This window comes from Dipodomys ordii, unplaced genomic scaffold (assembly GCF_000151885.1).
Source record: "Dipodomys ordii isolate 6190 unplaced genomic scaffold, Dord_2.0 Scaffold92, whole genome shotgun sequence".
NCBI classification, from domain to species: Eukaryota; Metazoa; Chordata; class Mammalia; order Rodentia; family Heteromyidae; genus Dipodomys; species Dipodomys ordii.
In genome coordinates this window covers 5008815-5023186 of record NW_012267308.1, presented here as the reverse complement: position 1 = coordinate 5023186, position 14372 = coordinate 5008815, and the positions used below count along the sequence as shown (strand labels likewise).

The 14372-nt window shown below is 54.9% G+C and overlaps 2 protein-coding genes across 2 annotated transcripts in view; one reads left to right on the top strand and one right to left on the bottom strand.

Moving 5' to 3' along the window:
* Positions 1–806: 806 nt before the first annotated feature.
* On the bottom strand, positions 807–9486 carry Spred3 (sprouty-related, EVH1 domain containing 3). The gene is made up of 5 exons (XM_013026317.1): positions 9215–9486; positions 8006–8174; positions 7839–7915; positions 3326–3469; positions 807–1561 (listed from the first exon to the last, which is right to left on the bottom strand). Exons 1-5 carry the CDS (start codon positions 9404–9406, stop codon positions 896–898), a joined length of 1248 nt encoding a protein of 415 aa, XP_012881771.1. The 5' UTR covers positions 9407–9486; the 3' UTR covers positions 807–895.
* Positions 9487–13083: 3597 nt separating this feature from the next.
* Ggn (gametogenetin) overlaps positions 13084–14372 on the top strand; it is a 2695-nt gene continuing 1406 nt past the window's right edge. The window contains exon 1 of the mRNA XM_013026194.1: positions 13084–14370. Within this exon, the coding sequence (XP_012881648.1) occupies positions 13084–14370 (1287 nt within the window). The remainder of the gene's footprint in view (positions 14371–14372) is intronic.

Below are 14372 nucleotides of genomic sequence, written 5' to 3'. Positions count from 1 at the left end.
GTGTACTCTTGGCTCCCAGAGCATCTCAGTCCCTGACACATGGACTTTACTGAGCCCTGGGCTGGCCCTTCTAAGGTCATTTTGATCAGAAAATACTTCAGTATCTGGAGGTTATCCAGACTTCTAAAATCTTGCTGTCCCAAACTGATGACCAGGTCAATAGGCATTCAGAAGTTGGGTAGACTTGGGGCCAGAATCTAGGCACTCCAGCCCATAGCACCAAACCCAGGAGGGGTTTGGTGTCTCATGGGTCCTGATAGAGGTACACTAAGTCTCAGAATATTCAGGGATCATTTTAGGGGTGATTCTAGACCCTCTCATCTCAAGATCTGGGAGTAATTTGTTATTGGCAACACCTGACTAACTCTGGGGCTATAATCTGAGGGTTCATGGTGCCAGGTGTAACCAGGGCCTATGGTTAGTCAGACAGACGAGGATTCAGGGTTTATGGTCCCTGCATCTTTTAGGGGTTCTGTGTGCCCTGCAAGGCCCTCTGGGATACAATTTGGGAGATGTCAGGAGGTCCCTCAATGGACAAGAAGAAATGGAGAATGCAGAATTCAGGATGCCTCAGTGGTTTTGACAGACCTCCTAGTGATGCTGGGGTGGGGGTGGGGGGGGGTGTGTCTCAATTTCTCAATCCTAGGTTTGGGGTTCCAGATTCTAGGTCAATCCAAACTCAAAGCTCCAAATTCTGGGATGTGCCCAAAGGTTTTGAGAGATTTAGATTTGAGAGAGAGAGAGAACGAGAGAGTGTGTGTGAAAGAGAGAGCAAGAGCAAAAAGAGAGAGAGAGAGAGAGAGAATGTCCAGAGTCCTGAACCCTCCATTTGTTGTTGTTTTGGAGGGAGGTCCTCCATCCAGCTGCAGGACCCCACACCAAGACGGTCACTTCCTCACCGCGCAGCCTCCTCGTGGCGTCCCCCGCAGCCGGCACAGCCACACCGGGAGGCGACCCAGTGGCAGGCGCGCAGGGGCGCATAGCAGCAGAGGCAGGGCACGGCCAGGGACAGCGCGGCCAGCGCGGCCCAGCGCGCAGCAGGGCGCGGGTGGCCCGGCTCGCAGGCACAGGGGTCCGAGAAGTCACCTTCGGCGTCCGACAGGCAGTGGTAGAGCAAGCTCTCGGCGCACCAGAGGCAGCTGAGACGACGCACCAGCAGGCGACCCGGGTCCGGGGCCTCTGCGCAGCGGCCACCACGACCGTCTGCACGCCGACGGAAGAGCGCACGGCAATGGACACAGCGTGCAGCCTCCTCCGCCTCTGGGGAGGCCTTGGCTGGCACAGGAGTGGGTCCGGGACCTGGGGGTGGGCGAGCCGGAGGTGCTGGGGGTACAGCCTCGGTGAGAGGAGCAGGTAGTGACACTGGGGGACCTGGAGATGCGCCCCTCAATGTGCCAGTCTTGGCGAAGCGCACGACGCAGGTGGACAAGGTGAGGGGCGCAGGTGGCCCCGAGCGTCGGTAATCCTCATAGCCACGGCCACCCCAGCCCGGACCCCCTGCCCCAGCCACAGGTTCTGAGGGCTCCGGGATCCCTGTGAAAGGTAGAAGCGGAGGATAGCTCTGCGGGACCAAGGGACAAGGAGATCACATTAGCCAGATCTGTGACTCGCAGTCCATTCCCACCGCAATCCATCCCTATCTCAAAAGATCCATGAATTCCAAGATCCAGCTGGAGGCTAGTGGCTCACGCCTGTAATCCCAGCTACTCAAGAGACTGAGATCTGAGAATCATGATTCAAAACTAGCCTGGTTAGGAAAGTCCATGAGGTTCTTCTTCTTCTTCTTCTTCTTCTTCTTCTTCTTCTTTTTTTTAATTGATGGACCTGGAGCTTGAACTCAGGACCTGGGCGCTTTCCCTCAACTCTTCAGCTCAAGGCTAGCGCTCTACCACATGAGCCACAGCACCACTTCCGGCTTTTTTCTTTTTGCTTATGTGGTGCTGAGGAATCGAACCCAGGGCCTCCCCCGTGGTCTAGCACTGAGCCACCTTCCCAGCTCCCACTTCCAGCTTTTTGTTTATGTGGTACTGAGGAAGCAAACCCAGGGCTTCATGCAGGCTAGGCAAGCACTCTGCCACTAAGCCACATTCCCAGCCCATGGATGAGATTCTTATCTGCAATTAACCAGCAAACAGCTCAAAACCGGAGCTGTGGCTCATGTAACAGATCACTAGCCTGAGCACAGAAGCTCAGAGGCAACATGCAGGCCCTGAGTTCAAGCCCTGGGATTGGCACCAAAAAAAAAAGAAAAAAGAAAACACAAAAAACAAGATGCAGCTATAGGCCTAGGTCACCCAAGGAACCTGACTCCTCAAATACTTTCTGAGTTTGGGACTTAAGACTTTCAAGACCCTCGCCTGCTCCTGTGTGGGGTCCCGTGGGTCCCTCCTTTCCTAGAGGCAGGAGACTTGTCACTCTCAAGATCCAGGAGTCAAGCCGGGCGCTGGTGGCTCACGCCTGTAATCCTAGCTTACTCAGGAGGCTGAGATCTGAGGATCGAGGTTCAAAGCCAGCCCGGGCAGGAGAGACCGTGAGACTCCTATCTCCAGTAAACCACCAGAAAACTGGAAGTGGCGCTGTAGCTCAAGTGGTAGAGTGCTAGCCTTGAGCTGAAGAGCTGAGGGACAGCGCCCAGGCCCAGAGTTCAAGCCACACGACCGACAAAAAAAAAAAAAAAAAGATCCAGGAGTCACATCTCCCAACCTCTCTGCCTTTCACAATGGATTCCTGCCCCTTGGATTCCTTGGGTACCAAGCCTTCCCACCTTTGCAACCCTAAACCTTCTGTGAGTACCAGCCGTCTCTTTTTTGCTGCTGTTTTTGTTCCTAAGGCTTAAACTGAGGGTTTGGGCACTGTTCCTGAGCTTTTTTGCTCAAGGCTGGAGCTCTACCACTGGAGCCATAGCTCCATTTCCAGTTTTTTGCTGGTTAATTGGAGATAAGAGTCTCATGGACTTTCCTGTCCATGCTGACTTCCAACCCGGGTCTTCAGATCTCAGCCTTTTAAGTTGCTGAGATTATAGGCATGAGCCCCTGACACCTGGCTAATACCAGCATTTTCTAATACACTACAAAACTTGTCCACATCGTCCCCAATGCCCCTCTAGGATTTAGAACTCTCCATCAAATCTCCAGGAAGCACCCAGCCTTGGGAAAGACCCAGGCCTGTCTCTACCTCTACCGCCTTCCCCCTCCCCATACCCACTCCAGTAGTCAGGCCGGCCAGCCCTCAGGGCCTCAGCTCCAGCCTCCCCTTAGAGACCCCTTGCACCTGTTCCCATTTCACCCAAAAGATGGCTGAGGGGCTGAGGGATGGGGGGTCACACCTGAGCAGAGGAACGGCGGTGCTGGGGGGACATGGCCGGCCCGAAAGTAGAAGCTGACTCCACGGTGATGATGGGGGCGGCTGCGGAGGCGGGAGGTGTCTCCTGGCGACTGTGACTGGAGGAGGAGTCGCTGTCTATGTGGGACTGGGAGAGATCAAGGGCCTCAGCTAGGGGAGAACCACCCTTCCCAGCTCATGCCCTTAAGTAGACCCCTCCCCCTCCCACTGAGAGTGAGAGCACCGGGACCAAGTAAACGTGAGTTCAAGCTCAGGCCCTCTAGTAATTGAGCTCATCTCTGAGCTTCAGTTTCTTCTTCCATCAAACAGGGCCAATTATAGTACTTACTGGTAAACAAGTCTGTGGTTAGGGCCCATTGTCTAGGGTACAACATATGCTGAAGTACAGGAAAGGCTGGGGATGGAAACCAGGACCTTTGCACATGCTAGACAGCACTCTATCATGGAGTTCCTTTCATAGTTTGAGGGTGGTTTTTGTTGTTGTTGAATTGTTTTGTTTTTGGTGCCAATCCTGGGGATTGGACTCAGGGCCTGGACTCTGTCCTTGAGCTTTTGTGCTCAAGGCTAGTATTCTACCACTTGAGCCTCCTCCAGCTTGTTTTTTCTTAGTTGGAGATGACAGTCTCAAGAACTTTATTCCTTGGGCTTCCTTTGCACCCCAGTCCTCAGATTTCAGCCTCCTGAGTAGCTAGGATTAAAGGTGTGAACTACGGGTACCTGGCCATAGTCCTGTTTGTTGAGATAGGGACTTGCCTTGTAGCTCAGGCTGGCCTTGAATTCCAGATTCTCCTGCTTCAGTCTACCAAGTGCTGGGATTTCAGGTATATATCAGCAAGACACTGGTGGCTCAGGCCTGTAATCCTAGCTATCCAGGAAGCTGAGATCTAAGGATCCAGCTTCAAAGCCAACCTGTGCAGGAAAGTCTGTAGGACTCTTACCTCTAATTAACTACCTAAATTAAAAAAAATACAGAAGCTGCTGGCTGCTAGTGGCTCATACCTGTAATCGTAACTACTCAGGAGGCTGAGATCTGAGGATCATAGTTCAAAGCCAGCCCAGGCAGGAAAGTCCGTGAGGTCCTTATCTCCAATTAACCACCAGAAAACTAGAAGTGGCACTGTGACTAAAAGTGGTAGAGTGCTAGTCTTGAGCAAAGAAGCCCAGGGGCAGTGCTCAGCCCTGAGTTCCAGCACCCCTACGGACCAAAAAAAAAATGATACATACAGGTATATATCATCACACCCAGTACTGTTATGGTACTATTGTTAAAGTCCTATCTTGCTTAGCTCACCAACATATACAACATCAAATCATTTCTCTTGGGGCTGGGAAAGTGGCTCAGTGGTAGAGTGCTTGCCTTGTACACATGAGGCCTTGGGTTCGATTCATCAGCACCACATAAGCAGAAAAAGCTGGAAGTGGCCGGGCACCTGTAATCCTAGCTACTCAAGAGGCTGAGATCTGAGGATTGAGGTTCAAAGCCAGCCCAAGCAGGAAAGTCTGTGAGACTCTTATCTCCAATAAACCACTAGAAAACCAGAATTGGCACTGTGGCTCAAGTGGTAGAGCATTTGCCTTGAGCTGAAGAGCACAGGGACAGCGCCTAAACCCAGAGTTCAAACCCCATGACCGGCCAAAAAAACAAAACAAAACAAAAAGCCAGAAGAGGTGCTGTGGCTTAAGTGGTAGAGTGCTAGCCTTGCTCAGGGACAGCACCCAGACCCAGAGTTCAGGCCCCACAACCGACCCACCACCCAAAAAAATCATGTCTCTTTGCTGAAGCCCTCTCCCCTGGCCAGCCAGCCAAGTTCCTGTGTCATTTCTATTGTCATACCTCCATGGGGCAGTTCCTTTCACCTGGAGCATTTTTCTTCTACCCATACTAAGCCCTGTTCTTTAATAGGACTTTAATCTTTTTTTTTTTCCTCCCCCAGTTACCAGGATTTGAGTTCAGGGCCTGGTTCAACTAATTTGGCTAGCTTGCTCCACCGGTGCTCTACCAGTTGAGCCATGCCTCCAGCCCTGCTTTTTGCTTTTTGGGAGATGAAATTTCAAAGACATTGCCCCAGTTGGTTTCCAACCTCAATCCTCTTTGGATCTCAGCCACTTGACTAGGTAGGATTATAGGCATGAGTCCCTGATTCCTAACTTGAAGTAACACTTTTCAGACCCTCCATTAATTTCTGTTACTTGAGCATCATTTCTGCCTCATTCATTTGACCCTTTTAGTATACATACACATTCATTGAGCACCACAGCATACCAGACACAAAGATCACTGTGCAGGTTACAGCCAGAGCATGGAGCAAAAACTCCACAGACAGGAACTGTCTATGCCCACATCTCATCCTCCCTTACTCTGAGGCTGGCCCCCTTTCTGTCTCAGGGAACCCATTCTGTTCCTCTAGGTGTTCTTGGCAATTCACATTGTTCCGAGCAAGTGCCAAAATGCACACAACATTCTATGTGTTCATTCATTCCATTAATTTATTCAACACATTTACTGAATACTTAGGTGCCAGGCACTGTTTTAGGTATTGGAAACACAGCAAGGAATCAGAGAACGATCCTGGCCCTACTGGAGCTGGCATTCCATCACAGGAGTCAACTCACATAGATAGACAGACAGACAGACAGACAGAGAGATAGATAGACAGATAGATAGATAGCTGGTACCAGGATTTGAACTCAGGCCTTCCTGCCTGGCTTGCTTGCACTTTGGGTAACCACAGCTCCAGCTCAGCATTTTTACTGGTTGTTTTAGAGATGGAGTCTTGGGTTTGTTTCAAGCCACAATCTTCTTGAGTAGCTAGGATTGCAGGTGTGCGCCACTACAATGTGGCCTTTCCTTTCCTTTCCTTTCCTTTCTTTTTCTTTGTGCAGTGAATTGCACAATGGAGTTTCACTGTGGCATTAACATACACACATGCTGGGAGCGAGTAGCTTATACCTGTAATCCTAGCTACTCAGGAGGCTGAGATCTGAGGATCACAGTTCAAAGCCAGCCCGGGCAGGAAAGTCTATGAGACTCTTATCTCCAATTTACCCCCAGAAAACCGGAAGTGGTGCTGTGGCTCAAGAAGTAGAGCCTTAGCTTTGAGCTGAAGAGTTCAAGGACAGTGCCCAGGCCCAGAGTTCAAGCCCCATGACCAACAACAACAACAAAAAAAACCCAAACCCATACACACATATATTAACCTTTTGATACCTAAGAAACCTGTGTTTTCAGACAGGAAATAAGGAAGATGGGGGAAAAATTAGACCTATGGAGCATTGTGTGATTGCGATTTTGAATAGGTTTCTCAGGGAGGTACTTACTGAGGAGATAATTGTATAAAGTCATGAAAGGAGAGGATAAGCCACATACAAAAGAATGTTCTAGAAGGAATAGCCAGTACAAAGGTCCTGTGACAGGAATGTGCCTGCACTGTTGGAATGAGAGTGAGGTCAGTGTAACAGCTACAGCAATGTGAGTATGGGCAAGAATAACGCAGGGCCGGATGGTGTAGGAGCTTGGGACCACTGGAAAGATTTTGTCCTTTCCCTTGGGTAACAAGGAACCTAGGGAAGGATCTTAGTAGGAGAAGGGAACAAGGGACACAAGGGACAATAGGGTCCCCTCTCCTGTTTGTGGGGGAAGACGGGAGCTGAACTTAGAGGTGAGCAGGTGAGGCAGGAATGAGATTGTCCATCTGCTGGGGGCAGAGCCGGACACCGGTGGCTCACGCCTGTCATCCTAGCTACTCAGGAGGGTGAGATCTGAGGACCATGGTTCAAAGCCAGCCTGGGCAAGAAAAGTCTGTGAGACTCTTATCTCCAATAAACCACTAGAAAACTGGAAGTGGTGCTGTGGCTCAAGACCACCTTGAGCTGAAGAGCTGAGGGACAACACTCAGGCCCAGAGTTCAAGCCCCATGAACAACAACAACAACAACAAAAAAGTATGTAGCCTGAGGAACTAGAACATGGAATTGCTGTTCCTTTGCTCATCATTTACATTTCCCCCCCAGTCCTTTGGTTTGAACTCAGGGGCCTCCAGCTTGCTTGGCAAGTACTTAACCACTTCAGCTCTGCCCCCAGCCCTATTTATGGTTAGTCTTTTCATTTTCTCCTTTTATTTATTTATTAAATGTAGTACCTGATACTTTGCTCAATGGCTAGTGCTCTGCCAACTGAGCCACGCTTCCAACCCCTTCATCTTATTTTTAAATTGCCTTTTCCCACTAGACTAGAAGGTAGCTTCAAGAGGAAAGAAACTTGATTATCGATGTGCCCCCAGTATCTAAAACACAGCCTGGTATACAGAAGTTACTTCTTAAATACCTTTAACAATTCTGTGATTCTCAATAGAACAGAAAAACTAGAGTAAGTGAGATTGAACTGACCAGATTGGATCCCCAGTGGGTGGCCTGATGCCTGCTATACTGTAGGCTCCCAGGAATTTGTAGACCAGAAAGAAAACTCTCAACAAAGGAATCAGAAGACAGAAGACTCACCGTGAGAGGGCAGGGAGTCTCTGCGGTGTCCTGGGAAGGGGAAGAGGAGGATGAAGATGAGGAAGGAGTGAGTGAACCTGGGGTAGGGAGAGAAGCAGAGCGTGAATCCCCAGGCCCAGCTTCTCCTGCCTTCTCCATCCCCAGTGCCTTCCACCCACGTGGCTCACCTCGGCTGAGGGCAGCCAGAGCAGACAGCAGACTCTTCTGGAACTCATCAGCCTCCGCAGGACTCTGAAACGTCAGGCCAAACTTGCAGTCGCCCAGGCTCCAGTGGTGAAAGATGGGGTTCACTTTGTTATAAACCAAGCCTGGCCTTAGGGTACACTCTAAGGTGATCTGAGAGGCAGGAAGGGAAACAACTCAGACATCCCCTTCCCCAGCCATGACTTTCCCTAATGCTAACCTTTTCTGCATTCTACAGGACCCCCACCAACTTCATCTCCCACATGTACCCCTGAGCCTTCCTTGTCACCCCAATACGGCACCCTAATTTTATGAAATGGATCTCTGATCATCCTCTACTTTTTCCTCTTGTCCTTTGATCCTTTTCTGATGCCCTAGTAAGGAACTCCAAATCTTACTGAATGCCTGCCTGCTCCTTCTAGATAACCCAGCAGGCAGAATACTCTCCATACTTCTGGCCTCAAGCATTTCCTGACTGCTCTTATTGTATTTCCACAATCCCCCCTCAATGCTGGTCCACATCCCTGTCCCCTCTCATCTTCTCCCTAATGACTCCTACTCTTAAACACTACCTCCCCCAAGTCTTGTCAAACAATTCAAAGTTTCCTACTACATCCCCAGCTGAAACTTCTATCTCATCTCTCCAGATTGGTGTCCAAAAGAAAGCCAGTTTACCCCTGCTGAAACCACACAGAAAATTGGCAACTGATATTAGACACTTCTAAGAAGGACTGCCCTCCCCCCAAATCAAATGCCTTCCATCAGGCTTTGGGGCAGACAGGGGCCAACTTGGTGGATGCGGGGACGTGGAGGGGGGGAAGTGATGATCTTGAAGAGGAAGCCCAGGAAGGCTTCAGAGCTGAGCAGGGAAATGGCCTGAGTCAGGTGTGAGCAGGGCCCAGGCAGGACCAACTGGGATGGAAGGGGGAGCAGGAAGGGAGCAGAGCAAATCACTAAGGAGGCTGTGGTGACAGAATAGCAAGAAGAGGCAGTGGCCCAGACCTGCTTAGCACCCCCAATAGACCCCTCCCCAAGGCCCATCTTTAGGACAGGATTCTTTACCAAATTCCACCCCCTCCATCCCAGTTTGAGTCTCAGATGAGAAGACAATCTGACCTGCCCTCTAGACCCCCAGCCCTGTTCCAGCCTCCCCCAAAGGTCACACCCCACCCTCACGCCCCAGGGTGGCTCACTTTCTGGTCCCGGAGGCGCTCCCCGTGGATGACGTAGTGCCCCTGGCGGGCCCCCCCCTCGGGCCTGGCCCCTCGGACCCGACATACGCTCACCTGGCTGAGGCCCCCGCCCCCCACAGGAAGCCAGCCCCCACTGGAGTCATCTCGGGCCATGACCACGGCTCGGACCCGCACCATGTACCTAGAGGACATGGGAGAAGACAAGGACAACAGTCTGTGAATTCAAATCCTGCTCCCTCCTTCAGTGTTCCTTCCCTCCCTCCCTCCATCTTCATCTCTCACATCCGGGCCCAGAGCACCCTCAGCCACAATACCCACCATTTCCCCCTCATGCCCCCTTTCTTCTGGCATGGTTTCTTTCTTCCTCTGACATCTCTCTCCTATCTGCCTTCTTCCCCCAGGGCTACCTTCCCTGGCCAGACCCTCCTTTCCCCCATCTTTCTCACCCTCAGCCCCCAGAGTCTAGGTTTGCCACCTCCCCTCCTCCTCCAGCTCATCCCCTCAACCCTCTCTCCTCAGTCAGCACATACCCACAGCCCCACCCATCATCCCCCCCAACACACACAGCTGGGTTCCTGCGCATATGTATTTTCCCTGAGCCCATCAACTACAGCACCAGTTCCCCACCCCCCACCCCAGCGCTGTCCCTGCACCCTGTCACCCAGGCCACTAAGCTGGGTGGAAAAGCTTGGCTCTCTTTCCCCCCCACCCCACCCCACCCCTTCCCGGATTTATGAATGAGACCGGATGCAAAGCTCACTGAGTCACCCAGCAACCAGGAGATGGGCAGGGAAGCAGGGAAGAGAAATGGCCAGAAAGAGAGGCCGAGAGAGAGAAAGAGAAAGAGAGAGGGGGGGAGGAGATGGAGGCTGGCTGAGGAAGCCAGAAACTGAAGAGATCCAACGAGCGTTTTCATTCACAAAAAAAATCAAAGCTGCTTTCTCGGGTCCCGGGCCGAAGAAAGCAAAGAAAAAAAAAAAAAAAAGGAGAGATGGTGTGTGTCCGAGATTGGGGAGGTGGGGGGTTGATTCCTTCCCCCCCCATAATTCCCCCAGCATCCTTCAGAAGCATTTTACCCCGCCCCCCAGCTCAGAGGACAGAGTCCTCCGCCCAGTAATCACGATTAGCGCCCAGCACCCCCCCCACTCACCTCACTGCTACCCAAACACGGGGACCCAGACGTCCCAACCTTTAGGGGACCCAGCCACAAGCTCTAGCCCCCTCCCCCACCTGCAGGCTGCCGGGTTTCCCCAGCCCTCTGGGAGAGGAAGGGGCGGCCGCAGCGCCCCCAGCCCCCTTTTTCTCAATGGGATGGGATTTTGTGAATGAGCAGTCACGTGACACTGCTTCCTTTGTCCGCCCGCCTCCCCCGACAACAGGTGAAGCACTGAAAGAGGGCAGGGGCTTCCTCCCCTCCCTCCCCACCACCCAGGGCCTAACTGGGATGGGGCATCAGGATCCCAGGATGCCCTACGCTCCCCACAAATAAATCTCCGTCCCCCCCCCTCCGCCTCCTGGGGAAGTGGTCCTCAGAGTTCCCTTAATGGAGAGGGGCCAGGATGAAATTTTGTGAATGGGAGTCTTCAAAGGGAGTGTAAGACCCCCACCACACACACCCCTAAATGGAGACTGGTACCCCCAAATGGCTGCCGCGTACTTTAGGGACCCCATCACCTTCTGTTTTCCCAGCTGGGGTGTGCGGGTCACCTGGGTGGGCAGAAGGTGCAGCAGGGTCCTGGTCGCCCCCTGGCTGGGGCAGGCGGTCTGTCAGCCCCCGCCCCCTTGCCCGCCCCTGGGCACCTGCCTGGGAGGCTCCGGCCGGGCTCCGAGCGGCGGCGACGCGGCCTCCTCCTCCTCCTCCTTCGCCTCCTCCTCCTGCTCTCTCCGGCTCCCTTGCTGGCTAGAGACGGGCTAGAGACGGGCACCGGGAGCCGGGGCGCTGGGGGGAGGGAGGGGGAACCTGGAAGACGGTGGGGGGGGGCGGCGTGGGGGAGGGGTAAGAGCGAGGCAGGCAGAGCGAGGCCCGCTGGGTCCTAGAGACCGGTATTGGCTACAATGAACAACCGCCCCCCCCGCCCCGCCAGCCCCCATTTTTTTTTCCAGGATCCAGACGTGATCCCTCTACTCTTCCACTCCCATCAGGCCCAAGGCTCCCTGAGGAAGAGGCGGGGAGGGACAGGGAGGGAAAGAGGATGGTTTCAGGGTGCTAAAGTGGGGCAGTGGCCTAGGGTTTGGGCTCAAATGGGCGGAGCTGGGTGGAGCAGTTCGGAAAAGGGTGGAGAGAGAAGGGTGCAATCTGGAGGGGCGGGGTCGGTGGGCTTGAGGAAGGGGTTTGGATGCTCCCACAGGTCCAAAGCAAAGGTGTGTTATGGGAGGGGGCCCTCTGTGGAAGGAGGAAGGGCGGGGGAGTCTCTGAAAGATATAGACAGATCCTAAAAAAGATGGAGTTAGCCGCTGCGAGCCCGATGGCTCACACCTGTCATCCTAACTACTCAGGAGGCTGAGATCTGAGGATCGAGGCTCAAAGCCAGCCGTGGCAGGAAAGTCCATGAACTCTTTATCCCCAATTAACCACCACCAAACCAGAATTGGAATTGTGGCTCTAAAGCGTTGAGCAGAAAAATCTTAGGGACAGAGTCCAGACCCTCAGTTCAAGCACCAGGACCAGCAAATAAAATAAAAAGGCAGAGCTTAGCGATCAATTTCCTCCGGAGTCCCGCAGCCCATGAATGGTCCAGAAGGAGGAGCTACGCTGCGGAGTTCGCAGTGGGCGGGGCCTAGGGTGCGACTGACGGGGAGGAAGGGCGTAGCACTACAAAGGGGCGGGGCTAAGTCAAGGGGCGGGGTTAAAGAGAAAACATCCTAAAGGGGTGGGGCTTAGGAAGCCAAGCCTGGGGGTGGGGACTACAAGACGTCAGTCTTTGGAAGGGAGATCCAGGTTCCTAAGGACAGGGCTTCAACAGACTCACAGGGGGCGTGGCCTCGGGCTAGGGGGCGTGGCCTCGAGCTTGGGGATTCAACCTGGCAGTCTCGCCCCACTGGCTTTCACCCGCACCTCCCCTCCTCCCCTCCCCCGTGTTCTTTTCGGTTATTTTCTGCTACGGCCGTTCCCCGCTCTACCCTGGGCCTAGGGGGCCGCGGCCTGAACTTGGGTCGGCTGGAGGAGTCGGTGAGTGGAGCCTTTTTGGGGGGTCGGGGAGCCGAGACGGAGCTCGAGGTTAAGAATTGGAAACCTTGAGTTATAGAGACCTGATTGTTACAAACCCGAAGCGGGAAAAGAAGTTGAGGAATGGAACTTGTAGATCTACCACTTCTGGGAAGTGGGAAAGATCCAAACGATCGCCTGAGAAAGAGTGGGTGATGAGAAGAGGTTTAGAGCTGAGGGGGATTGGTAAGAACTGAATACCTAGTATTGGTTAGGCAGAGGCAGACGTCAAGAGTCTGGGGAGGAAAGTGTCATCTCTTAGTAGGCTAGGGTAGGGGAAACCACCCAAAAGGGGTTCGGGGGAGGGAACGACGACGACGCAAGTTTTGAGTCTTTTAGCCTGGGGGCCTGGGGCGTGGTCAAGAGTGTAGGGGGTGTGAGCTAAGCAACCAAGGGAACTGTGATGGAATCTTAGTACATGAAAGGGGTGGGGCCTAAGTATGTGCACCTCAGGCTTTGGAGGGGCTTTGGGTAAATAGGCGACCGGAGAGGAAAGAGACTGGGAGTGCAGGACTGGGGAGGCATATTGGGGGGTGGGGGAAGGACTGAGGCGGGACTAATGCAGATTAAGTCCAAGAAGAGCCAGGGATCGTGGGGTTCCCGCAGCCTTGGCAGACTGACTGGGAGACATTTATCTGATTACAGTCCCAGACCTCCGTGGGAAATGGGGAACGTACAGTCGGAGCCGTCCGCGGGCGGGGGCTCCCGAAAAGAGCAGGCCTCAGACCGCGCCTCTGATTCCCGCCGGACGTCCCTGGTGGAGCCCGAGGTGACCCCTTCCTCCCCAGCCATGCGCCTGGCTCGAGGGCTGGGCGTCTGGTTCCCGGGCACCTCCGCGCCCCCGGTACTCCTGGTACCCCCAGAACCCCAGGCCTCACCCTCGCCCCTGCCCCTGACCTTAGAACTGCCCTCGCCAGTGACGCCCCCTCCAGAGGAGGCGGTTGCGGCCACGGTCACCACACCACCCCCGCCCCCCGTGGGGACCCTGTTGCCCGCGCCGTCTAAGTGGCGAAAACCCACGGGTACCGCGGTTTCCCGGATCCGCGGCCTGCTGGAGGCGAGCCATCGCGGCCAAGGCGACCCTCCGAACCTCCGCCCGCTGCCTCCGCTGCCCCGGCAACTAACGGAAAAGGACCCAGTCCCGAGGGCCTCAGCCCCACCTCCGACGCCCCTGGAGCCTCGGAAGCCACCGCCGCCGACGCTGACACAGCCACCACCACCGCCACCGCCGCCGTCGCCGCCGCAGCAGCCCTCGAGCCGCAGGATCGCTCCAGCTCTGGCCGCATCCGCCACCAGCACCCCCGAAAGCCAGGCCAGGGCCTGCCCCGAAGCCCCGACGGCTGGCGGAGCGCGCGGAGGGGCGGCTTCCCAAGGGGGAGATGACATGGCTCGGCCCGCGGCTTCAGAACCAGGCCTGAGCCTGCTGTGTAAAGTCACCTTCAAGTCGGGCCCCACCTTGTCTCCTGCGGCACCCCCGGGTCCCCTGGCCACCAAACCCTCCCTCGGGGCCGGCGGGGCCAGCGGCGGGGCCGGCGGACTCTTCGCTGCCTCGTATGCCGAGGTCCTGAAGCAGGGGGCTCTGGCCCCCGGAGCCCCCCGGACCCCCGGGGAACCTCCTCGAGGGGTTCAGGAAACCGAGGGCGGCGATGGAGACTGCGAAGGGTGCCCTGGTCCCCCTTCGGTGCCTGCGTCCCAGGCCCGGGCCCCACAGCCGCCCCCCTACACCACCTTCCCAGGCTCTAAACCCAAATTCGACTGGGTGAGCCCCCCAGATGGCCCTGAGCGCCACTTCCGCTTCAACGGGGCCGGCGGAGGCATCGGGGTGCCCCGACGGCGCGCTGCCGCGCTCTCGGGGCCCTGGGGCTCCCCTCCGCCCCCACCTGGGCAGACGCACCCGGCCCCGGGGCCCCGGAGACCTGCACCTGCGCTGCTGGCGCCGCCCATGTTCATCTT